Source organism: Gnatocerus cornutus, chromosome 6 (assembly GCF_029298725.1).
Source record: "Gnatocerus cornutus isolate USDA-ARS CGAHR chromosome 6, icGnaCorn1.1, whole genome shotgun sequence".
NCBI classification, from domain to species: Eukaryota; Metazoa; Arthropoda; class Insecta; order Coleoptera; family Tenebrionidae; genus Gnatocerus; species Gnatocerus cornutus.
This window is the reverse complement of record NC_142238.1, coordinates 7,040,879-7,063,710: the sequence shown is the minus strand read 5'-3', so window position 1 is coordinate 7,063,710 and position 22,832 is coordinate 7,040,879. Positions and strand designations below refer to the sequence as shown.

Here is a 22,832-nt window from a genome sequence, read left to right as displayed (position 1 = left end):
AAAGCTTTTTGTATTTCCCGAAAAATTATGACTGAATGCAGATGTCGGGTTTTGCATTTATGCGACTCAAGTGTTTTTTATTGTCTTTTCATTAATAGGTTCTGTATGTAACAAAGATAAAAATAAATCTTAATATTCAGCAATGTCGTTAATTTATTACATGTAATAAACCATTTGCGATATTAAACCACAAAAAGATAAGGTGGTTTTATTATCTCAGGATGAGGATGTAATCATGAAAGTGATTGCAAGTTCCAACAATAATTGTGTCCAAGAATCCAAGAAAAAGAAAATAAAACAGAGCAGAAATTCATAAAAAAAAGGTTTAGATGCCTCTAAAAAATAAATAAATTGTAAAAGGTAGATGATGGGAGTAGATAAATTAAACCGCAACCCAAAATACACATGCAATATTTTCAACTTCCCTATTTATTTTGCTACAGGTTTTTAGATGCTGAATTGTAGATTTATCCAAAAATGTACATTGTATTCTTAGACCTTAGGCCATCTTAGTTTAATAGATTCTAAAGTTAATTAAAATCAACCTAAACTATCAGAACCTGGATCATAACGTTTCTTGAGAAAATTTCAGAACCTGTCAAGAAGTAATGGTTTATTAAATAAACAAAAAAATATTTTTAAACTAAAAAATTACAAACAATCTAGTGACGGAATTTCCCCTGCACTTATATCTCTGCTGGCAAAGTAAAAACGTGAAAACCCAAAAAACTGCGTTGTCTAAATTTTCCCCGTTACATAAAAGCATGTTATAATATTAGAATAGAACACATTATTGTATTTGTTTTTAATGAGATAAATGTCACTGTAGTTTAAAAATATATCATTAATCCCATAATAAGGAAACACAAACTCGCGGCACATATGCGACGACTTGCAAAAAGTTCTATTTATTGTGAAAAATAATATTAATAAAGGGAATCCCCTTTTCCTTGTAAATTTCACTAACTTGACGCCAAATGGTTAGTAATATTATAAACAAACTTCACAGGAAATGTGGTTATACTTATAAAAAGAATCTGCAGCATGTCCTCAAGATTACTGATCGTTTTTCCTTCCGAGTTGTCGGTTTCCGTCGAGCGAAAAAGCCATGAAGTGCACAGTGTTAACAGTTTTATTGACTCTTTATTTTTCTGTAAGTAAAACTAATTTATTAATTTATACAGAGTGAGTTTGAAATAGAAGCGAAAAAAATAACGGAAATACGTAGGATACGTTTTCGATGATTTTTAATTATTTTAAGGTAAAGGTAAAAATTCCAAAATTCTGACCTACTAATATGCACAAAATAACGCAAAGCCATTTGTTCGTTAAAAATGTACCTATGCATAGTAACTTTAGTAACCTTAGTAAAATCATTGGCGTAGCATTTTTCTTCTATTTTTTTCTTAAAATTAAGACAGCAATTTGAAAAACGAAATCTGCCAACTTCCTTCATTTACAATAAGCTGTAATGGATTTTTTTTTTCGCCTCTATTTCAAGATCACCCTGTATTTTATTGTTTACTTGCAGTTCATTTTTGCTCAGCCATTCTGCGTGGAAAACTTTTGTGGTACGACGAATCTTCCGAAGAAAAATAACAAAATTGTAAAATTGTTTAAGAAATATATAAAAAAAACAATTCCTATGGTTGAGACAGTAATTGAAGTTAAAGATGAAACCCCTCATGCAAGAAGTTTTTCTTTAGGGACAGAACGTAACTTGTGCAATGCTAGAAGACTCACGATATATCCAACTTTTGAGAACAATACCAAGTCTAGCATCGTTAACATAAAGGAGTTTCCACAAAAGCTAGTGATAGAAGTCTGTGAATCGTAAGTTTGTATTTTTGACTAACTTTGGTCACTTTTTCATTATAGAGTGCTACAATTTAGTAAAAACACTATATTATGAATTCATTTTATTCACATTATGCTTTTCAGAACTGAATGCTTACAATCGAAGATTTTCAATTACAAGACAACTTGCACCCAGCTATACAGCAATGTCCGACTACTTTACATTAAAGGCGGGGCGCTAGGGTTCAAACCATTTCGCGTTCCGACTTCTTGCGTTTGTACTTATGCAAAAAACAGAAAAAAATATAAAAAAAACGTGATTTAACGAAAGTTTTGTACGCAATTTTGCTAAAGTTAATTTTTAGTTCTCTTCTGATGAGAAATACTCTTAGGTTGTCCATTTATCTATTGTTTCAAATAGATTTTAAATAATAAGTGTAATGTCACAACTGGTTCAGAAATAGTAGGTACATGAATTTCAAGAATTAATATTAAAAAACTAAAAATGTGAAATGTGTACCGACATTAACTTCTGGACCAATAATGACTTAAAATAATTATTTTATATCTTTATTTTGTATTATAAATAAGATTCACATTTTTGTAAAAAATATTAAAAAATAAAATTTTATTTCTAACTCCAACTATTCTAACTCCAACAATATTTTATAAAATGGTTATAAACAACGTTAAGAAAACAACGGAGGAAATATTAGTGAATTGTCAGAAAAAAAAAACAAATACATTTTTTAAGCACATTTAATTAAAAAAGCTGAATTCGGTGTTGTAAGAAAAAAATGACTGGAGCCTCAGACAACTCACCCGCACCCGCGACGAGTTATTTGTTTTATTATGAATGTCACAGTATGATGGGGTAAGGACAATAAAACATTTCCCATGTGTTGAATTCTCAGCAGCCACTATTTATTACAAAAAATAATAAAAATAAAGGGAATCCTTTTTCCTTGAAATTTCTGTAAATTTCACACAAGTTCGTAAACACACTTAATGAAGTGCGGACAACAACCAAGTTTCTTGTTAAAATTGAGGATTTTTTTTCAGAAAACGTGACGTAACAATCGATTTCCTGTAATTTTATCCAAATAGTATTTTGAGAGCACTTTAGGTTTTCAACTTCCACGTGCGATAATTTTTCAAATAGTAAGATTACACTAATGTAATTACGAAATGAATGATGATGTGATGGTTACACAACACCATGCATTTGTAACTAATCTGTAACAAGAAAGACCGCAAACGAGATGTGCGTAATTACGCACAATATGAAGGAAAGTAAGAAAGTACAACAATGTCCACTGAATGTTTATGTAATAAATGTCAAGTTCGAATACCTAGTTTTTATTTCTTTGCTCCAGTAATCAGAGATTTTCTATACACTATCGATTAGAGAAATTTAATCTAAATATAAAACATAATATTCGTGCACATGTTGAATTTTAATTTGGTTGTGTTATCCATACAAAAATTTCTACCCAGTCTGAGGTACATTGTCTTCTGCCAAAAATTAAGGAGCAGAAAACCGCTGTCACTTCTACCCCGTTCCTTTCTTAGATAATTTTTTATTTCACTTTCAGTTGTATCATATTTTGAACTACAAACAAGTGAAGGGGGATCCCAAAGAGTTCTTCCTATTTGTTTTATCTGGGGCAATTATCTCAAATGTTGTCAAAACCATTTCCTTCAGTAAATGTAAAAGAAAGACCAAATTAGTGAAAGTTTTTTAAAACTGGTCAACACTTTAAGAAACTACAAAAAATAAGTAATTTCGAAACAAACCAAAGTAACACCTTACAGCTAAAATAAGAAAGTAAATCATCGAAAAGGTAGTTCATATATCAGTGAAGTCTGTTTTTGTGCGTACAAGATTTTTTTTTATTGATATTGATTAATTAAATAAAATCTGTCTTTTTGAAAGTTGTTGGCACTGAAATGAAGTAAGACGAAGAAGAGAACCCAGAAGACATGAAACATCTTAACAAATGGTTAAATTTTTGTGGTTAAGCAGGATCCTCCCTACAAAATACAATGAACAATGAGCAAAAACGAAAGTTTGGAGAAACGTACATTAAAACAAGCTAGATAAAAACAAATGTTGTGGCACAGGACCACAGAAGCAAAACAAAGCAGGCACAATTTTTAAGTTCTTAATCAAAAAAGAAATATCTGTGCTCTCTTAAAATAAACATTTCCAAAATTTTTATAATGAATAATTAAATTAACATTTCTCCATAAACGGAAGTTGCAGCAGAGCTTATCCAAATTGTCATTTATTTTAGGTTAAATAATAGCAAGTTGTCCAAAACTTCCAAATAACAACAGACGTCTACTGTAAATTACACATTATGCATCCGCAGACAAATTTTTCATTTTTGCACTTTCTAGTTCAAAAAACCCACAAACTGAAACTGTCTTTCAAGTCCTCTATTATTTAAATAAAATTAAATTCAGATTACTCTGTACTTATTATTTCCATGCTGATCTTAGACCAAATAAGAAAAAAAATCGAAAAACTGTAAAATTTTGAAATATTTGGATAATGAAAACTATACTACACATGATCAAGAATTTTAGGGATGTTATTTGCAAAGTGGGGATCTTTTAATATCTATATAAGAAGTGGGTCATCAACAGTGGAACTGCTTGAAGTGAGAGTGAAGAGTTGGATTTTACAGTGAACGGTTTACGGTGTCTTCACGAGTGTCTGTTTATATGTGTGTGTGACCTGGACCTAGACTTTGCCATTATGAAGGTAAGTTCTCGTGGTATTTCTCCAAGTTGGGAAAACTAAATTATTCAAAATCGCGCAACTCTCTTTCGAAGAATTTTAAAAAATGTGAAAAACCGGCTTTAAAGAGAAATCACCTTTCAGGTCAAAATATCATAAAATAAGAAATGTGGAGCTTTGATGCTATTAGAGCAAAAAATTAATAGAAATAAACGTCAAATGTTCGGTTTTTTGCAAAATGAGTCCAAATTTTCCGTTATTTGTGCATTCACCGGAAGTTCAATTAAAATTAAAGACTCTTTTTATTAGCATCTCATAATGAGTGAAACATCTATAATCGAGCAAATGAAAATGTAGGTAACATCAAAATCGAGTATTTCACAAATTCCGAGTAAAATATATATTCATTTTCATAAGAAAACAATAACTGTAAATTGTAATTTTACTATGAACTACTTTAAACAAACTGCTAATAAGTTTAAATATCCAACCAAATCAGTGTGAAAAACTGTTGTCTATTTTCCGCTTTAGTGAACCACAAAGTGCGGATTAAAAATATTTTGCAAGTTTAAAAACGGTCAAAACAACCAACGAAATTAATCAAAAAACTAGAAATCTCCCTCACATAAATTTTCCTCCCTTTTCAAATCATTAAAAAGTGAGCCAAAAGAATTACAGCTCAATTCATTCCAAGTTATTTGTAATTAGATAATTTAGCTAAAATGTCTTGGCTTTAAAAGCATATTTTTACGGCGATTTAATTCAGCTTGAAAAAGTCTGCAGAGTAATATAATTTTTTACAGCCATCACAATCAATTTTTTTATCGTTCTTTTTTCATTGAAATAGCACGCTGCTATAATAAAATATCAAAACCTTGATTGACGGGAAACAATAAAGTACTAAAATGTCTAAATCCAAATCCAAACACAGACTGTGTTGTTCCAGCTTTACAGAGACGCTGAATAGTAATCGCCGAACAAATTATTTATACAACAAATACCATCTAAGTTGGAAATTTGAATAGAAGCTTTATAATATTAATAAGGAAGTTTGTGGGGATTTAACACTGTATTTTCTTTTAACAAAACAGTAGAACGGTAAACTAGTTACTTGTTTTCGTTAATTAATTTAAAAAGTTTTTGCATGCAAACGAGGATACGCTAATAAGACGCAACGTTCTACTTCTGAATTAAACTTCGGCCAACTGTTGGATTTTTCCTTTTGCTGACATGTGAAAACGAGGGTCAAAGTAGATGTGGGATCGTTAAACCAAAGGTTCCATTCATCTTTTAGCAGAGTTTAAAGTTTGACCGTTGAAACTGAATTTGAGCTCAAACAATAATTATAATCTTTGGAAGAAAGTAAAAGGGTACAGTTTTTAGCATTGACATTCAACTTAACATGCAAACAGTACAGAGCGCTCCAAATGGGTTCATGGTCAATGATCTTTCTTCCGTATGGTGAAAGTTACGCAGAAAAACAAAACTTAACATGACACATAAACCTGAAAAGATGTTTCTTGGGATCAATTTTATGCTGGATGCTTCAACGAAATACGTCACACTGTAGTCTGGATTAATTAGTACGAGACAGTGTAATTATCCGAAAAAAAATTTTACACTTTTTTTTTATTTTCAGGTAGCTCTTCTGTTCACCTACGTAGTTCTAACAAACCAAAGAGTGACATGTGCCGCAATTAAAGCTCCATTAGACGTAATTTCATTAGACGACATCACAGATTCTGACCGAAGACACTTGGAGTTCTTGAACTCTTATTTTAATGACAATTTAAGATCGAAGAGATCAGGTGGAGACGTGCTTAACACTTTGAAAGCGTCGATTGGACATGGCATAAAGTCAAAGTTGGGGATGTTAGCAAAGGGTTCGGCTTCAGCTGTTACACATTTCAGTAGTGGAAGTAGTTCAAAACATGGTTACCATCACCATCATGAAATTCATCCAGACGTAAGTTTAGTTTAGATATGCGATTTGCACACCGACAAATCGGCTTTATTTGTGTATAACAGGCACTAAATTAGGGAGTAATTACTGTTTATTCTGAAAGTACAAATACTATATGTCACTGTTCGTATTTTCCGTTCAAAGATTAGATTAAAAGAGAAGTCCGCTTTTAGAAAGTTTTCCATTACAATTTTAAGGCATCGCTCTTGGCATTTTTCCATTACTGGTGCTAACTTGCTCGCTTATGACTGGTTTTAGCGCACTTCCCTTATTTCACTTGTTTAATTCCAGAAGCATTTCATTTCTATTTTACCCATCCAACACGCACTCATGTAACGATTTCATAACAGTTCAACTTCATCAAGATACTTTCGTTTTTGATGCGTGATTAACTCTAACGGTCACTTTTTATCCTCCGGTTAAGGAGAAACTTAATAATTATTTTTGGGAGAAAAAGCCAGGTCTTGAACTCTTCCGAGGCAATCCCTGAAATTTGACAGAATTCTAAGCTCAGTATTGGACTTTAAAATTTCAAGTTAAATATTTTTAAAGTAGTCTTTTTTGTTGGGGTCATTAGTTCGCTAGTTTAATTAACTACTTATTATTCATTACTTACAATTGCTATCCAACAATATTTTATGATTAGTTAAGCAGTCATTGAAGCGACATTAAATTCACTTTTTGTTCACAAAGAAAACCTCGTAGAGCCATGAATAAAATATGTTCATTTTACATGTGTACTTTGACCAAACAAAGCCATTAGCCAATTCAAGACCAAGAATTAAAACTATTGTCATCGTTCCAATAGGTTCTTTAAAGTCAATTTTGATTAGATATCATTGCATGCAGGAGTTTAAGACCGCTTATCGTAGCAAGGATATTGTGGAGTTCACTTGCCGTTTCGTTATCTCGCAACTCGTTGCCTGAAGTTTATAGGATCATTTAAGAATTACCCGCAGCATTACCTAGCAAGCTTTTCCTTTTTACTTTTGAGTTAATCTGAATATGTACTATTAGAACAGACTCTTTCAACTGTAACTGGCAGAAAACTGTCAAACTACTACTCGTTTGGCTATAAATTTGCCTAGATAAACGTATCAGTCGAAGTTTTCGTGATGTAACTACAGACTTTCATGTCGATCGACCTGTTCTTTTATCCAAACGAATAAATTTAAGCTAGACTGAAATAGTGGTACAAAAGAAAAACTAAAATGATGAATGTCTTAAAATAAGACACACACGAAGAGGAAGATTAACACTGAAAAGGATCTGAGGAAATTTAATATTTAGATGCAAAAAAATTGACCTCCAAAGATCCCTCAAAAAAGAATTACGAAATTTTTTGAAATATGAGGTCTATAACACTTCGAACGCGTCGATAGAATCCTAACATTCGAAAATTTCTATCCATTCCCGCTCCAATCATACCCTTTTTTTTCAAATTTTACACTATTGAAATTCGCACAAAGCAACTTTAATATTGGGCCGGAAAACCGCCATTTCCATTTGAAACGCTTCATTGGTCCCCAGAATCTAATTTAAAGTCACTTATTCGCTGCAATGATTCATCCAGTAAGATCTGACACAATCCAAAGTCATTTTCTGAAAATTTATTGATTGCGGTTTTGGAATAATTACATTAGATCAGAAATTTTAAATCATTTTATGTAAAAACTGTTATAAATATTTAAGTAGTTAGTCATATACACAACTCATTTCGTCCCCATTTTATGGCTTCATCACCTTGCGTTCCCCGATATTTAATTTTAAAATGTTGGAAAAAATTCCGGCCGTTACTCAAACATAAAAATGCGCATTAAAGTCTGATTAGGCTGATACCTATAAAAATAAATTACAACACCGTAAACTGGGTCTCTTCGCACATTAACTCTGAAGGTGACGAGCAAACTCCCAAGTTGGATTGTTATTTTCCCGCTTAACATTATCACAATGTTGATTTTGATTGAACGTGCATATTAATAATACAAACATCCCGAAACTGAGAAGATAATTACAGAAGACAAACTACATAGCAATTAAACGGTTGATTGAATTTACCGCTTGATTTTTTTTTTTTCAGTATGATCACAAATCGTTCGATTTCTGGTCTTTGAAGAAGTCCATCCTCAATACTCTCCTTCAAGCGGTGAAGGCCATTAAAGGAGGTGTAATAGCCATAAAAGGACAGCTGATAAAAGGAAGCGGTTACCTCATATCAGCAAAGGGCAAGTTAATAAGTTCCAAAGGAGAAGCTATAACGAATCTTGGTAAAAATATTGCCACTTCGGCGGTCTTGAGTCATCCCAATGGTCACTCGGAAGGTATGGTTTTACTTGTTATCAACAGTGATGTAATAACGGAAAAACGTTAAAAAGATTTGCGTAATTACAAGTTTGATATTATATCTAGTGCAAAGGTTGGATTTACATAAACCACCGAGGAAGTAATCGACACGCGCATACGAGGAAATTGACATTTTATTTAATCATAATTATTTAAAGTGATGTGTTGAAATTAGGTATTGAATTCTGATTGTTGCGAGGAAGTTACAACCTTCTTCGTATTACATTGTCGGTTTTGTTTTCGTTTTTATTTTGCTACGATTAGATCTTTAATTTACAATGCTTCTCTACTTGAGTAATTTTCCAGTGAAATTAATAAGAACCTTCACACGTTTTTCTGCACAAAGACTAAACACACAACATCGAGAACAATGTAGAAATTACAAATTTGAGATAATGAATCTTGCAATTGCAATTTACTGCATTTATTATTCCTTTACGAGATTTTGTATTATTAAAGTGAATTCGGAATTTTTTACCTAAAGACCCAAAATCAAACCGGATACGTTTATTCTACGCTTTTGTGCGTTTATTTAGAGAAGGTCCCACGGGAAAGACATTTGTCCAGTTGAAATCACAAGTTCGCAACGATAAAAATGTAATATTCAAAATCAATAACATTGTTGACGTTTCCTACAAAGAAATTCGTGTTTTCTTTTAGAAGCAATGCCCGCATTATTGTTAATTTGATTGGAGAAAAGTTTAAGTAAAGAGAATCTTTTCAGAGCACAGTCACGAGCATATCCATCATAGCGCTCCAGATGAATACGGATCGCCTTCAGCCCCTGGACCGGAATACGAGGTGCCAGAACATCACTACCATCACCATCATCTTCCACATCATGAAGGTATACACTCTGTTATTCAAATAGTGTAATCCATCATGCGCTGGAACAATATACATGGCATAACTAAGAACAGTTTTCATCTATTGTACGTCAAATTTTGATGTTTGCGTGCAATTTCACTCAGTTAAAATTTACATTCAATTAAATGTTTTAATGGTTTTGTTGTTGTGAACGAAATCGTATCGTTGTGACGCGGAACAACGCGACATATTTTTCAAATTAAATGCAATCATATAAATTTTAAGACATTGCATCAAGATTAAACTTTCTCGACCTTTCTCATTTGAGGATTTGTTTAAAAATGAAAGTCTTGCGCCTCTGCCGAATACGATCATAAATATTCACTTTCGCTTCACTAGACAGAAAAAAATCAGAGAATACATTCATCGATTAATAATATTAGGTATTGCTAGAACTGAATTTCTTTTTGATAATCACTCTTATTAGTTTTAAGTGAAGAAAGCAGTTGTGTACATAAGAACGTAATTCTTATAATGTGTCCACTCACTGGAACAATGTGGCATACATTTTATACACCTTACGTGAAATTATTACTCAAGATATGTAAATTTTTTAATAACTGTAGTTTAAATAATATCTGGCCTTCCGAAAATTTGACAAAAATACGAATAATTGGTCGTCGTGTTGCAGCAATCTCCTAGTAGTTGTTTATGGAAAATTTTCTTTAATAAAAATTAATGCGGGATTTCAACTTTCACCGATTAATTATTTGCACTTGCCGGGTTCAAACTTATTAAGCTGAAACAAAATTAGGATCAATTAAAAATGTTAGAGGTTTGGTGAAAGCCAATTTTAGAGCAGATGCATATTTGTGGTGCAATATTTACATACAAAACTTGTTTACAAGCACCAAAGTAGTCCAATCTAAAAAATGTAAATTTAAAAGTAAAAATGCACAAAAGTTTAAATAAATCTGCATATGAAATGTACAAACAGACTATTCGATTATTCCCATGTTATCAACTTCATAAAACTGAAGATGATTGCTTTTAGTTTTCCATAAAGCGCATTCAATTCTATTTTATGTGATATCCTAAACGTTTTGTTTTTTTACAGTTACTTCACAATAAGTAGGTACACATAGTACAATCTTCCCAAAACTTTTTTACATTTTTGATGACTGACAGTACAGCAGACACACCAAGATTACATTAGGAACTATACAGAGTCTCTCAAAACTGCTACGAAAACATCTAAACAATTTCAATATAATATTAAAGTTTAATACTAACAAATTTAACGCAGCAGCAGCTTTTGAAAGACTGTGTATGTATTTTGTTGCTATTTTTATAATTATTGCCAATTTTGCTGACTTGACTTTGACTTTTAAGACAAACCGGACGTCGATCATGCTGGTATTTTAATACTGAAGAAGATCCCAGTGCACGACCACGAACATTCCGAACACCTTCCAGTTGAGCACAAAGATCCCATCGACCACCATAAAGGACCTAGTTGGGGAGAGATAATTGGAAAATTCTTCTCCGCTTCCACATCCCTTAAACCTGGAGAACCTGCTCCTTTCGGTGATGATCATCACATTGATGATCATCACCATCATTCTGATCACCACCATCACATTGATGATCATCACCATCATGTTGATGATCATCACCATCACATTGATGATCATCATCATCATGTTGATGATCATCACCATCACGTCGACGATCATCACCATCATAGTGATGATCATCACCACTTCGCTGGTGATGTTTCTCACCACGTTCATCTTCATCCGGATGACCATCATTATCACCATTCTAGTCCCGAAGATGGCCATCATCTTCCTAGTCATGACGATAGTCATCATGATTTCTCGTCACCAGCACATTCTGTTAATGATCCTCCATCATTCGGTGTTTTTGAAGAAGCTCCTGCTTACTTGAATTTACCAGAGTACGCTTCTGAATCGAAAAAAGCTCTTCAAACTGTTCCTCAATCTCCTGAGGTTAATCCAAGTCCGGAAGCACAAAAGTTACAAGCTCCGATTAAGTACGATGAAATCAGACCTCTTCCTACTGCCACAAACGGAGGATTTGATACATCTTCAGTCTTGGGAAATTTTGAAAAACCCAATTTGTTTGTTGGTTCTTTTTCCGACCAAGCAAACACGAATTTTCCACCATTTAAGCCATTAAAACCAACTTTTGAGACAGAAACAGCGCAGTTTGGAGCTTTTCCAAATCCCGGTGTTGGAAATCATTTAAAATACTTAGCACCCCCAGAAGTTGGACCACAGGTCTTTCCAAGACCTAATCGTTCTCCTGCGTATCCCGAGTCCGTTAAACATCATGCTTACATTGACCATCTTCAGACATCCGCATTAAAAAGACCTACTCGAAGTAAAAATGCCCACAAAAGACCTATATACCCATCCCGAGCTTTCATGAAAACGCTTTTAAATGATTTAGGACCTAACCGACCAAAGAGATCATAGACTGACGAACTGACTGTACAGGTAATCAAGCATTAGTAACGGGGTTTTTACTAATGGCTGGCGGCTATTAACATTTAACATTGGAATGATAAACAAATCTATGCAACAAAAATAATATCTTACTGTTGTTTTGTTGGTTGCATAGATTCAATCTCACGTTTTGTTATTGTTTACGTATTTTTTCTTTCAGCTTATTACCACTACTACGAGCACTTCGATCCATACTTCTTTCGAAGATAAGTCATCTACATCTCTCTTAATGTAAATACTAATGAACTTTAGATTTAGATCATTACATCATTTTTATTTTTATTTATTGTTGTATTTCTGTAAAAAATCTGCTTTTTGCTTGTATGTGGAATGTTAATAATAAAGAATATCTTACGTTTTCTGTATTGTGCTTATTGAAATAAAACCACCAGAACATGGAAATAATACAGCTTTTTATATAAAATCTGCTATAAAACTATTATTCATTTTTAACTGGAACTCACGGACCAAGTTGAAGCCTAAATCTTTGGTGGTATACTAGATATTCATTTTAACTTACTATTTTGTTATCTTTTCGCTAAATTATTAATTTGGTGTCGCTATTGCCATAATCAAAGTTAATGACTAACAACCATGAATTTTTTAAAAGTCGATTGCCGACGGTTCTAAAATAAATCCGAATATACAGAGTGACCCAACGATTTGTCGACAAAATTGAATGAGCAGTTATCTATGTTATATTCGATAATTTAAAATTATTCTCACAAATACAAGATGAATATAAAGAATTCAGAACAATAAGTCCAATCGGGACGAAAATCGCCAAAATTTTAAATAAAATGAATAACAATTTACAGGTGTACCAGAATTTACGAAGGACTCATTAATGACAAATTAATTCTGAAAGTGAATTTAAAATATAAATTTATTAGATTTTACATTAGGGCAAACGTTTTATTTTCAATTATATGGATTCAAACTATGCAACATTCGATTTGTAGCAACAAAACTAGGAGAAAAATAATGGCAAAAATCACATCCTTCTAGCTGTCGCAGTTCCAGTGAAGTAGAACACCGAAAATTCCGAAATAAATATTAGACGAGTAATCGAAGCATCATCCAAAGAAATCATGACACTGATTAACCGCGGTCGGATAATCGGGGCCCTACTGTTAACTTCCTAAGTTTTAATTATTGTAAAAAATTAAAACTCTTTTACTGCTGAAACTTTCGTAGTGACGCACTGATTGAAAAGCTTTTCATCAAGCACACCATAAACTCGCTGACATTATTTCGCCGAGCATAATTCCAAGAGGAATTCTAATGTTTCTAGATTAAATTTTCACTGAATATGTAAATTTGGAATGTCAAGTGCAACGTTTTGGTGCTTTAGATGTCCAGTAAAATGTACATAAAAGAACGCTAAATGCTTCTATTCTTAGATTGAACAGACTGTGTATAATTAGTTGCATAAACTCATAATTTTTTCAAATCAAGAGCATATCAACCTTGAACTCCTTTCACAATTCTATCTTGTCTACATTTACATTTATACCACAACACTTTTAGCTGTGTTTAAATCAACTTTATCGTTCGCAACCAAGTGAGTAAATAGAATAGAATCAGCCCCATAAAAAGACCAAATTAAATTCCGGCATTACAAAGATCCTTTACCAAAAGACTCAAATCTATCCCACGAATCTTTTACTTTAACTCGCTTCGATGTGTTAATTTAGAACTAGAAATTAGGAAAGTAAACCATCCAAATTTAATTTTCCCCAGAATGCCATTGACCCTTTATTCTGTCTCCGATGGGCCTCCATCGCTCGCTGTACGACAATGTTTGAAAGCTTTAAACGTGGATTACAAGCTCATCAATGTTGATTTTGGCTTAGGTGAACACATGACTGAAGAGTACGCGAAGGTGAATAAACAATATCTTCAATTCAGCGAATGTTAAATAAATTCATTTTCAGAAAAATCCGCAAAAAGAAATACCAGTCCTGGTTGACGATGGATTTAATCTGGGAGAGAGGTGATCTTGAATATTTTAATAGAATCTAAACTGACCTTGCATGCTTATGTAGGAAGAGGCTAAATGAAAAATTGCATTTTTATCATAATGTAATAAAAAACGTAAACATCTGGGAAATTACGTATTCTCACATACTGCCGCTCAAATGTCTTCCTACATGTGGTAGACACTTGTTAAGTCAGAAAGATACCTTGTTCATTTTTTTCCAGCAATGCCATCCTCCAGTACTTGGCCGATAAGTACGGAAAAGACGACAAACTTTACCCGAAAGACCTAAAAACTCGTGCTATCGTCAATCACCGACTCTGTTTCAACCTTTCCACTTACTACCGCTACATTTCTGAGCACGTGGTAAGTTTCTTGCCTCGACATCTATCCAACACTTTAAATTAACTCTTTAGATGGCACCAATCTTTTTTGATTACGCGAGAACTCCATTAAGCCTGAAAAAAGTGCACATCGCTTTGGACAACTTTAACAATTATTTGCAGAGACTTGGAAAAAAATACGCAGCGGCTGGTAAAATTAGACTTCGAGATGTTTTTATTAATATTTATTTTGGTTGTTGTTTAGATAACATTACCATCGCCGATTTTCAACTAGTAACCGCGACAATGTGCTTGGAAGCAATTAATTTCGATTTTTCGTCGTACACTTTGGTGTCTACATGGTATAAAACATACAAAAAAGAATATCCGGAGTTGTGGACTATCGTTGAAGGAGGGATGAAAGAGATCAGTGAATTTGAGAAGAATCCGCCCGATTTGAGCCATATGACGCACCCAATTCATCCCGTGAGGCGATAAAAAAACTTCTTATTCACTTTTGTACTTTTTTCTCTCAAAATAAAGGTCAAACTTAATACCTGCTTAAGAGTTTTCGTACGCTGGTGTACCATTGGGGCAAAATGTTTACCTTGATTTTAAATTTTCATTTTAGAATGTTAGCTAGAATTTTTCATTACTTCTACGACAGTTAACATTAATCACCTTACTGATTAAGAATGCGATATTACCAATTAGGTGCACGAGAAAAATTTAGGTCTCCGTTTAAGTTTTAACTCTTTGTTTAAACATTGCATCACGTTTACTTTCGGTTAAAAGATAATCAATATTAAACCAAACAACTCCAACTTGTTATCACTAAGATAAGGTTATTGCACGACATTTCCCTTCTGTGTTAGATGTGAAAAAGTGTAAAAATGTCGACAGTGAAAGTTTCGGTCGAAAACTTAGATTCTAACGATAAAAATTTGCATATACTCAACATGAGTAAAACTCTAGAAGAAAACATTAAAGATATATGCGAGTTATTTCAAAAGGTGTGGTAGATACGTTCTTTTCATGTCAGGTGACGAGCATATTATTTCAGCCGTACACACCGCAACTGTTTGGACTGAAGCTTTTGAGTAAAAACGATGGTAAATCACTGCATATTTACATTTCTGAAGAAACTTTTCATGATACAAAAGACGGATATTTCTTGAAGCTTGTTTATTCGATTACTCATTTGGTTAAGCGGATTTTTGACCATATCACCGATGAGTATAAAGAAAGGAGTTTTGAGGATCTCTATGAATTGAGCGTGGACCCCGAGTTTATAAAAGAAATTGGTGAGTGGTGGTTAATTTCCTAATGAAAAAATTTGACTGAGAAAAAAATTGTTTTAGTAAAAACCGACAATCACCACAGAATAATAGACATCTTTACCAACAATGACCTGAACGGCAAAGAAGCTGCAGCTTGTCTTATAGCCATCGTGCACTTATTCCAAAGATTGTACATCTCTGATATAACACAAGAATTTTTCGATAAATTAGTTCTAACTGCAAAAACTAATCAGAATACGGAGCTAGCACGGTATGCTTTATCGATAATTCATAAAATTTTGTGTTCTCGTGATGGCAAGTTTGCAAGGTGGAAAGAAGAGGTACTAGTAAAATACCGAAAATCGAAATTAAATCTGTGTTTTTAGGTCATCAGACAGTTGACAATAACAGATTTGATGAACACGATAGCAAAAAATGTACTAGATCTTCAGTTTGGTACTATGTTGGTCATAAATGCTTTGATCAGGAGTTGTAAAGGAGACAAACGACAACAGTTGATTAAAGAGATAGATACCAGGACATGTAAAGAGACCATTTATAAACATATCATTGCTCGGAACAATGTTGGGAAAAATATGGCGCACGAGTTGTACTTGTACCAGACGCATTTGCTCAGGTAAGATTATTCAGTATACCTGTTACTGGTTTTACTTCTTCAAGGTATTTATTTTTAAATAAAACATAAAACTAATACGCAATGAGTCAACAATATACAGAAAAACTTGTCAAACAGCCTCAACTTTAGAACTTAGAAAGATAAAATAATTGTTTAAAACTGTCTAATGACAAAATGAATGAGATGCTCCGGTTTTTGGAAACCCCACTTCTGCCCTTGTTAATGTCCGTTACAGGTTGATACATGATTTCAAAATGTCTCTGAATATACAGATAAATTACAAAAAAATAGTGTAGTCATTCAGATAACATCGAAATTTTAATTTGCATTCTCATTCCATTTGGATATAACGTAGAAATATTTTAGATAAGCTGCAATTAGATATTAAATAAAAAATGATTCGATTTATGGTCGCTTTTGAGATTTTTTGTAACGGTGTTGTTCTTCACTGTATTAAAAAATTACAAAACAGTGAAAATAACTATCATTTATCATAGGTTTGTATTATTGTCTTTTATTTTTTATCGTTTGTGTATGGTTGGAAATGACAAACACTAATTAAACTCAACTATTTAATAACGATAAACAAAACAGGTAGTTTAATTAACATTTATTTTCATGTTAAAAGAACAGATTTTTAACTTAACGCATAAATGAAGAAGTAGTTGAACAATTTTAAATAAAAAATCGCAAGTCATTCAATTCCTAATTTATTTTTTACCGGAAACTATTACCGGAAAATCCCATTATCTAATCAGCAACACGGATTTTCCCGTTGGTCAAGTTACCGCGTTAAACGTATGCGCCGCCACTGGTCAACTCAGTTTCTCTACCATTTACAACTCCCTACTTTATCGACCGCTTGCTGTAACTTCTTGTATTGACGTTCCTGTCAATTCGACTAGTAAAAATTTGGAAGTTGTGTCAATACTGACTGTAATTCAGTCTTTATTTGGTTAATTCATCAATTTTTTGGTTAATTACATCACGAAAAAATCGTAAGTAAAAGTCTGCTTGTTGGTTCGAATATTCCATGGGTTGTTTTTACCATTGCAGATACCAATTCCAATAGTATTGCACTCACGTGAGTTCAATTGTTACCTTGCGAACTCGTGATTCCGAGTTCTGCAGAAGTCACACCTGTGTAGCACAAAAAACGCGCTCAAAATTTTAAGTTAGGATTAATTCCAGGTAAATATTTGCTCTGATTTTTATTGTTTTGATTAATTTGTTGATAACAGTGGGCGTTCACCACAATGCGAGCGATTTTGGGTTACACGTTTGTTGGGACTTCAGGATTAGTGGTAACAATTTTAACTCTGTATCATGTTCTGACTGGTAAAGGCGAAAGAGTCAGCATTGGCTGGTTCTTGGAAAACACCTCACCCTACATGTGGGCCACTATTGGCATAGGCTTATCAGTAGCCCTCTCAGTGGTAGGAGCAGCAGTTGGTATTCACACGACAGGAGTCAGTATTATCGGTGGCGGCGTCAAAGCTCCTCGCATCAAAACTAAGAATTTAATCTCAGTCATTTTCTGTGAAGCTGTTGCTATTTATGGCCTCATCACTGCTATAGTATTGTCTGGATATTTAGACGAATTCTCATATTCAAAGGCCTCAGCTAGTGTAGATATAAAAGGGCGAAATTGGCTGGCTGGTTACCTCATGTTTGGAGCTGGAGTTGCTGTTGGATTAGTTAATTTATTCTGTGGAATTGCTGTTGGGATTGTTGGATCAGGAGCTGCACTAGCTGATGCTGCAAACGCGGCGTTGTTTGTAAAAATCTTGATCGTGGAGATTTTCGGCAGTGCCATCGGGCTTTTTGGTCTAATTGTTGGGATTTATATGGTTTCCAAAGTATCAATGGGAGATAAGTCATCTTAAGTATTTCACTGTGTGATTGTTATACTCCTACATGTAAACTTAACTTCTGTGTATATAATATGTACAATTTTCAGATTTATTTTAAGTCAGTAGGCTTAATTGGGGCTTTTAGAAATTTTATGATCCATGAATCTCATGTATAGAAATTTACATCTTCACGCTTTCTCACAAAGACTTTATCTTATCCAAAAGTTGAGTGAGGAACCTGTTGTTATTTATGTAATTATTTCCAATGTATATTTGTTACTGTTGACTTGCAGTATGTAGCATAATATGAATAAATAACTAAAACTAGGAAAAAACACTTTTTGCAATTTCGTTTTTATTATCCTGATGACACCTTTGTCGTTTTTTATATTTGTTGATAATGATTCTTTTACAGCCTTCTAGCAGAAACGTTGAACACTGTCGCCCCAGACACAGACTTTTGCCAAGAATTTGAACCCCTCGATTGTGATATAAAGAAAATGACACTTTTAATGGATTTTGACGAGCCAGCCACCAAAAACAAAAGTAAATCTATAGAGAACTTGCTGGAATATGATGATGTTCGGTACCTCAGTTCTCTTTAGACTTGACACATTATAATTCACAAATTACAGTATTTCTTTGGCGTCAATATCGTCTAAATATAGCCAAGACTCGCGGTACTCCACGAGAGTTCCTAGCACTGCCATGACAGAAGGTGGAGAGTATGAGAGTATAAGACCTAGTTTATTGACTATCGAAGCTCTAAGTATGTTGTAATGATTAAATAATTACATAAAACCGTTTTTTCTATTTAGGGCATTATAAAAAATACCATTACAAGAATTTCCATCAGACACAGGTAGAAGAAGCGATTTATGAACCGGGTATAATGACATCAAGCGAAAAGTAATAAAAACGTGGAAAGGAAAAAACAAATCATATTAACCAATTTTTCAGAGTTGTGAGAATGTTGGCAAAAATTCTGCACATTGGAATAGAACCCGACCGAAATAGCACGTGTTATCAGCCGACCATTTTTACCTGTTCATCAAAAAGTCCGTTTTTCTTCGAATTGTTTTCAAGAACCATGTGGTTGCTATCAAAAACTAGACGTGAAATGAAGGCTTCAACTCTGCTTGATTATAATAAAGTTTGTATTGTTGACAAAGATCAACAAGTTGTTTCATACGATGGAATTTTTAGGTCACTTATGTTTTAAGGAAACAAATTAGACTGGTCCTAGATGAAAAACCCACAGACATGAAAAAAATGACAGAGAAATTCACCAATACGAGCTACCAAACGGTCATGGAAATCTGGCAGGTAATTTCCTAGATTACTAGTTTCTGTTGGTTTACCATGTTTTCTAGAAAGAAAAAGAAGAGGAACTTAAAAACATCCTCGAAGAAAATCCAAGCGTCCAAGTCCTGAAAAAACGCTTTTCTAAAGAAAACGAAAAAGTCATATACGAGCAACGAATCCACTATGCAAAAAATGGAACGCTGTTTCCAAAGTTTAATGAAAAAGTATAATTTAATTTATAAAATTTTAGATACATGTTCTATTGCAGAAAATCAATGGAAATTTCTACGCCAGGCTCTCAAGTGATGAAAGGCACATACTCATCAATGACTATGATGTTGCGACCAAACAATCGGGAAAAGTTGAATCAAAGGCATTGGCTGACGTCACACATATTGTTGAAGGAAAGGCGTGTCGTCTCGTTGTTAACAATAGGTTAAGAATATTACAATTAATTGTGAATGAATCATTAGACCTTCCTTTTAGTATAAAAGATCCCAAAGTTGCCTTCGCCCTTGTGGTTAAGAACGAAGAGTATATCAGTTTCAAAGCAGCAGATGCAAAAGTGGCTAGTTACTGGTGCGACACCTTAAACATACTGCTGAGTAATTTAAAACGACTTACAACTACAACAACTCAATAACTTAATTATTTCAGAAAAAGACAATCGTAGTTCTTATTATGAAAACGAATTGAAACAGTTGGTGGATATGGATTTAGTTCTCCATTTGATGGAACTTCAAAATGTTACAATACCAATGAAACCGCCTCCAATACCACGAAATCCATTTGAGATAAAACCAACGGTACCACCAAAACCTAATGTTCCCAGAGGATTAGCTAAATGAAAGTATTTATTTGTTAGGATAATTGTTTTATTTTTACGGTTTTGTACAAACAATATACTTTTTACTCCGCTTCTTATAAAATCGCTCTTCTTTCTTTTTTATTATCATTGTTTATGTTTGTTTTTTATATGATTGTTTAACGATCCAGGCTGTGAAAACTGGTTCCCGCAAAACTCACACGAGTACGGTTTTTGCCCAGTGTGCGTTAAAATGTGACTTTTTAAAATCCGCGCTTGCACAAACTTCTTCATGCAAATATGGCAATGGTACTTTCTCACATCGTTATGGTTTTTCATATGCACCTAAAATAATAAAACTCGAGGAAACTCTAAACAAATACGCGTGAATTTACCCGTAAATGACTTGCAGCTATGTACTTCTTGGGACAGAGTGTGCAAGCATACGGTCGTTCTCCAGTATGGTACCGCACATGAGTGTCTCTAGTTTCTTTCTGTCGGAACGCTTTGCCACACTGCCAACAATGATACGGTTTCTCTCCGGTGTGTTTCAGTGTGTGTTTTTTTAGTTGAGTACTAGCTAAAATGTAAACATTAAAATTACACTCAACAACCACTTGTTAAACGAACTATTAAAAGAATTGTTGCATCTAACACATTTATACGGTTTTTCTCCGGTATGTGTCCTCATATGAGTGTCGCGATTTACACTGGAAATGCAGGCTTTTCCGCAAATGTTACAGACGTACGGTTTTTCACCTAAAAATTGTCTCTTATTAATCCATCATAGTTTGCTTAATTTACGGAGGCTCACCTGTGTGTATTCGTAAATGAGCCGTGAGATTGGAAGACTGGTTAAATTTCTTTCCACACATATTGCAATTATATTTTTTTTCCGTGTCATGAACATTTCTGTGTTTATAGAGAGAACTTGGTAAAGCAAACGTTCGCCCACACACTTCGCAACTTAAAGGTCTTTCGCCAGTGTGTGATCTCATATGCATAATCAGTAACTTATTTTGTTTATAACTTTTATTACAGATCGCACAAACATGCTTCCTTTCATCATTCAAATCGTCGATATTACTAAAATGAATTTCTTTTAAATGTTTTTTTAAATATTTTTCGTCACTAAAGGTTCTGTCGCATATCTGAAAAACAATATTGTTTAACAGCTCGTTAAAGAAAACATTCAATTTACATTACACATGAAGGTAGTATTACACATTTTTTTCTCCTCTGCGTTACTTTTGTCTATAGAATGTTCCATAATGTGCTTATCAAGCATTAGAGGTGTTGCACACCCCTTGCCACATATTGAACAGAAGTATTTACTTTGCCCAGTGTGAATTTTAATGTGTTCTGCAAGGCTCCACTCATCTATAAGAATAAATCAATTAATAAAGCATTTTTGGTGCTGTTGTACCACTCCACCTTTAAAAATGTCTTCACAAAATTGGCACCTATATAAATTAGTCAAATCAAAAGTACTACAATTAGTTGTTTCTTGTGATGTGCTCTGGCAGGACATAATTTGAGTATCTGTCTCCCAAGTTTCAGGCAAGCACTGCTCTGCTATAGTCTGTAAACTCTGCATAGTTTCTGCTAAATCAGAAACAACTAAAAACAGAATGTCACGTTTTGAAACGCTCAGGCTAAATTAATTTACCAGTGCTAGCGTTCTGACTTGTGAAATTATCAACTAAAGAATGTGAGGTAGCATCATTAAAAATGTCCTGAAAAATTGACGACTGTTGTAATACTTCGCTACTACTGAACAACTGATCTGCTTTCATGTCAGTAATCATAATGTTTGAATCATTTTGAAGAGGAACTGTTTGCAAGCCAACACTATTTACGTATTGTCTCAAAGAAGCGTCAGATTTTTCACACTGTTGCTTAAAACTATAAGCGCGATTGACCATTTGGAGGCACTGGGTGCATATTTGGCCAGGGAGACCATCACCTTCAATTACCTGAAGAACTGTTAGGGACTGGTAAAAACAAAAAATCTTCGACATACCTGAATGGCAGCGCACGACATTAACATGTTAGCGACACAAGCACCAAATAGGGGCTTCAGGGCTGCTTTTTCCAGTAAACAAGTCCTACAGATTTTATCCAATTTCATTTTAAAATTATTAATTGTTGAGATTAAGATAATTTTATGTAAACGTGTGCAATTACATAAGAGTTGTAAGGACTCACTAATGGGGCGTTTTTTGGGGTAATAAAAAAATCGAAGCCCAAGTCAATATTTAATATTTTAGGGTTATATTTACTTGTCATCAAGGATGTTTTTTCCTAAAGCCAAGTCCACACGAATACTGCTTGAAGTTGTTGAAGACTTTTAAATTCTACACATTAAATTATTAAGATCTTACTGTTTCAGTAAAAGTTAAATTTAACCTTGTAAATCAACAGAAGCCCTACATATTTTTTAAAACTTATTTATTATTTT

The 22,832-nt window shown here is 33.5% G+C and overlaps 6 protein-coding genes across 6 annotated transcripts; 5 read left to right on the top strand and 1 right to left on the bottom strand.

Annotated features, from left to right (window-relative positions):
- The first annotated feature begins 1,020 nt into the window (after positions 1-1,020).
- On the top strand, positions 1,021-2,404 carry LOC148172507 (uncharacterized). Its single transcript, XM_088039631.1, has 3 exons — positions 1,021-1,153; positions 1,532-1,833; positions 1,942-2,404. Exons 1-3 carry the CDS (start codon positions 1,109-1,111, stop codon positions 2,120-2,122), a joined length of 528 nt encoding a protein of 175 aa, XP_087895757.1. The 5' UTR covers positions 1,021-1,108; the 3' UTR covers positions 2,123-2,404.
- A 2,157-nt stretch (positions 2,405-4,561) lies between these two features.
- LOC148172506 (uncharacterized) lies at positions 4,562-12,413 on the top strand. The gene is made up of 6 exons (XM_088039774.1): positions 4,562-4,567; positions 6,183-6,509; positions 8,587-8,827; positions 9,574-9,696; positions 11,049-12,178; positions 12,348-12,413. The coding sequence occupies exons 1-5, from the start codon at positions 4,562-4,564 to the stop codon at positions 12,155-12,157; spliced, it is 1,806 nt and encodes a 601-aa protein (XP_087895900.1). The 3' UTR covers positions 12,158-12,178; positions 12,348-12,413.
- A 1,189-nt stretch (positions 12,414-13,602) lies between these two features.
- gfzf (GST-containing FLYWCH zinc-finger protein) lies at positions 13,603-15,051 on the top strand. The gene is made up of 6 exons (XM_088039622.1): positions 13,603-13,751; positions 13,931-14,072; positions 14,125-14,183; positions 14,393-14,534; positions 14,585-14,702; positions 14,757-15,051. The coding sequence occupies exons 2-6, from the start codon at positions 13,932-13,934 to the stop codon at positions 14,987-14,989; spliced, it is 693 nt and encodes a 230-aa protein (XP_087895748.1). The 5' UTR covers positions 13,603-13,751; position 13,931; the 3' UTR covers positions 14,990-15,051.
- Positions 15,052-15,398: 347 nt separating this feature from the next.
- On the top strand, positions 15,399-20,497 carry LOC148172503 (engulfment and cell motility protein 1-like). Its single transcript, XM_088039570.1, has 12 exons — positions 15,399-15,795; positions 15,853-16,112; positions 16,158-16,408; positions 18,677-18,847; positions 18,897-19,030; positions 19,080-19,170; positions 19,222-19,414; positions 19,468-19,587; positions 19,635-19,790; positions 19,835-20,001; positions 20,053-20,171; positions 20,224-20,497. Exons 1-12 carry the CDS (start codon positions 15,486-15,488, stop codon positions 20,412-20,414), a joined length of 2,163 nt encoding a protein of 720 aa, XP_087895696.1. The 5' UTR covers positions 15,399-15,485; the 3' UTR covers positions 20,415-20,497.
- On the top strand, positions 17,138-18,598 carry VhaPPA1-1 (Vacuolar H[+] ATPase PPA1 subunit 1). The gene is made up of 3 exons (XM_088039626.1): positions 17,138-17,406; positions 17,465-17,599; positions 17,650-18,598. Exon 3 carries the CDS (start codon positions 17,665-17,667, stop codon positions 18,292-18,294), a length of 630 nt encoding a protein of 209 aa, XP_087895752.1. The 5' UTR covers positions 17,138-17,406; positions 17,465-17,599; positions 17,650-17,664; the 3' UTR covers positions 18,295-18,598.
- Positions 20,432-22,759, bottom strand: LOC148172502 (uncharacterized). The gene is made up of 8 exons (XM_088039574.1): positions 22,395-22,759; positions 22,041-22,347; positions 21,806-21,991; positions 21,573-21,751; positions 21,186-21,522; positions 21,002-21,130; positions 20,767-20,951; positions 20,432-20,716 (listed from the first exon to the last, which is right to left on the bottom strand). The coding sequence occupies exons 1-8, from the start codon at positions 22,500-22,502 to the stop codon at positions 20,519-20,521; spliced, it is 1,629 nt and encodes a 542-aa protein (XP_087895700.1). The 5' UTR covers positions 22,503-22,759; the 3' UTR covers positions 20,432-20,518.
- Between the last annotated feature and the right edge of the window lie 73 nt (positions 22,760-22,832).

Bases quoted from the DNA above. Each gene is read 5' to 3' on its own strand.
- LOC148172506 (XM_088039774.1), top strand. The intron at 6,510-8,586 runs GTAAGTTTAGTT...TTTTTTTTTCAG, and splicing joins ATCATGAAATTCATCCAGAC to TATGATCACAAATCGTTCGA. The intron at 8,828-9,573 runs GTATGGTTTTAC...GAATCTTTTCAG, and splicing joins TCCCAATGGTCACTCGGAAG to AGCACAGTCACGAGCATATC.
- LOC148172503 (XM_088039570.1), top strand. From the start codon at position 15,486: ATGCGAGTTATTTCAAAAGGTGTGGTAGATACGTTCTTTTCATGTCAG. The intron at 16,409-18,676 runs GTAAGATTATTC...ATTCTTTTACAG, and splicing joins TACCAGACGCATTTGCTCAG to CCTTCTAGCAGAAACGTTGA. The intron at 20,172-20,223 runs GTAATTTAAAAC...TAATTATTTCAG, and splicing joins CACCTTAAACATACTGCTGA to AAAAAGACAATCGTAGTTCT.
- gfzf (XM_088039622.1), top strand. From the start codon at position 13,932: ATGCCATTGACCCTTTATTCTGTCTCCGATGGGCCTCCATCGCTCGCT. The intron at 14,184-14,392 runs GTGATCTTGAAT...ATTTTTTTCCAG, and splicing joins GGATTTAATCTGGGAGAGAG to CAATGCCATCCTCCAGTACT. The intron at 14,535-14,584 runs GTAAGTTTCTTG...TTAACTCTTTAG, and splicing joins GCTACATTTCTGAGCACGTG to ATGGCACCAATCTTTTTTGA.
- LOC148172502 (XM_088039574.1), bottom strand. From the start codon at position 22,502: ATGAAATTGGATAAAATCTGTAGGACTTGTTTACTGGAAAAAGCAGCC. The intron at 22,348-22,394 runs GTATGTCGAAGA...ACAGTTCTTCAG, and splicing joins TGTCGTGCGCTGCCATTCAG to GTAATTGAAGGTGATGGTCT. The intron at 21,752-21,805 runs GTGGAGTGGTAC...TTATTCTTATAG, and splicing joins TTGTGAAGACATTTTTAAAG to ATGAGTGGAGCCTTGCAGAA.
- LOC148172507 (XM_088039631.1), top strand. From the start codon at position 1,109: ATGAAGTGCACAGTGTTAACAGTTTTATTGACTCTTTATTTTTCT. The intron at 1,154-1,531 runs GTAAGTAAAACT...GTTTACTTGCAG, and splicing joins TATTGACTCTTTATTTTTCT to TTCATTTTTGCTCAGCCATT. The intron at 1,834-1,941 runs GTAAGTTTGTAT...TATGCTTTTCAG, and splicing joins GTGATAGAAGTCTGTGAATC to AACTGAATGCTTACAATCGA.
- VhaPPA1-1 (XM_088039626.1), top strand. From the start codon at position 17,665: ATGCGAGCGATTTTGGGTTACACGTTTGTTGGGACTTCAGGATTAGTG.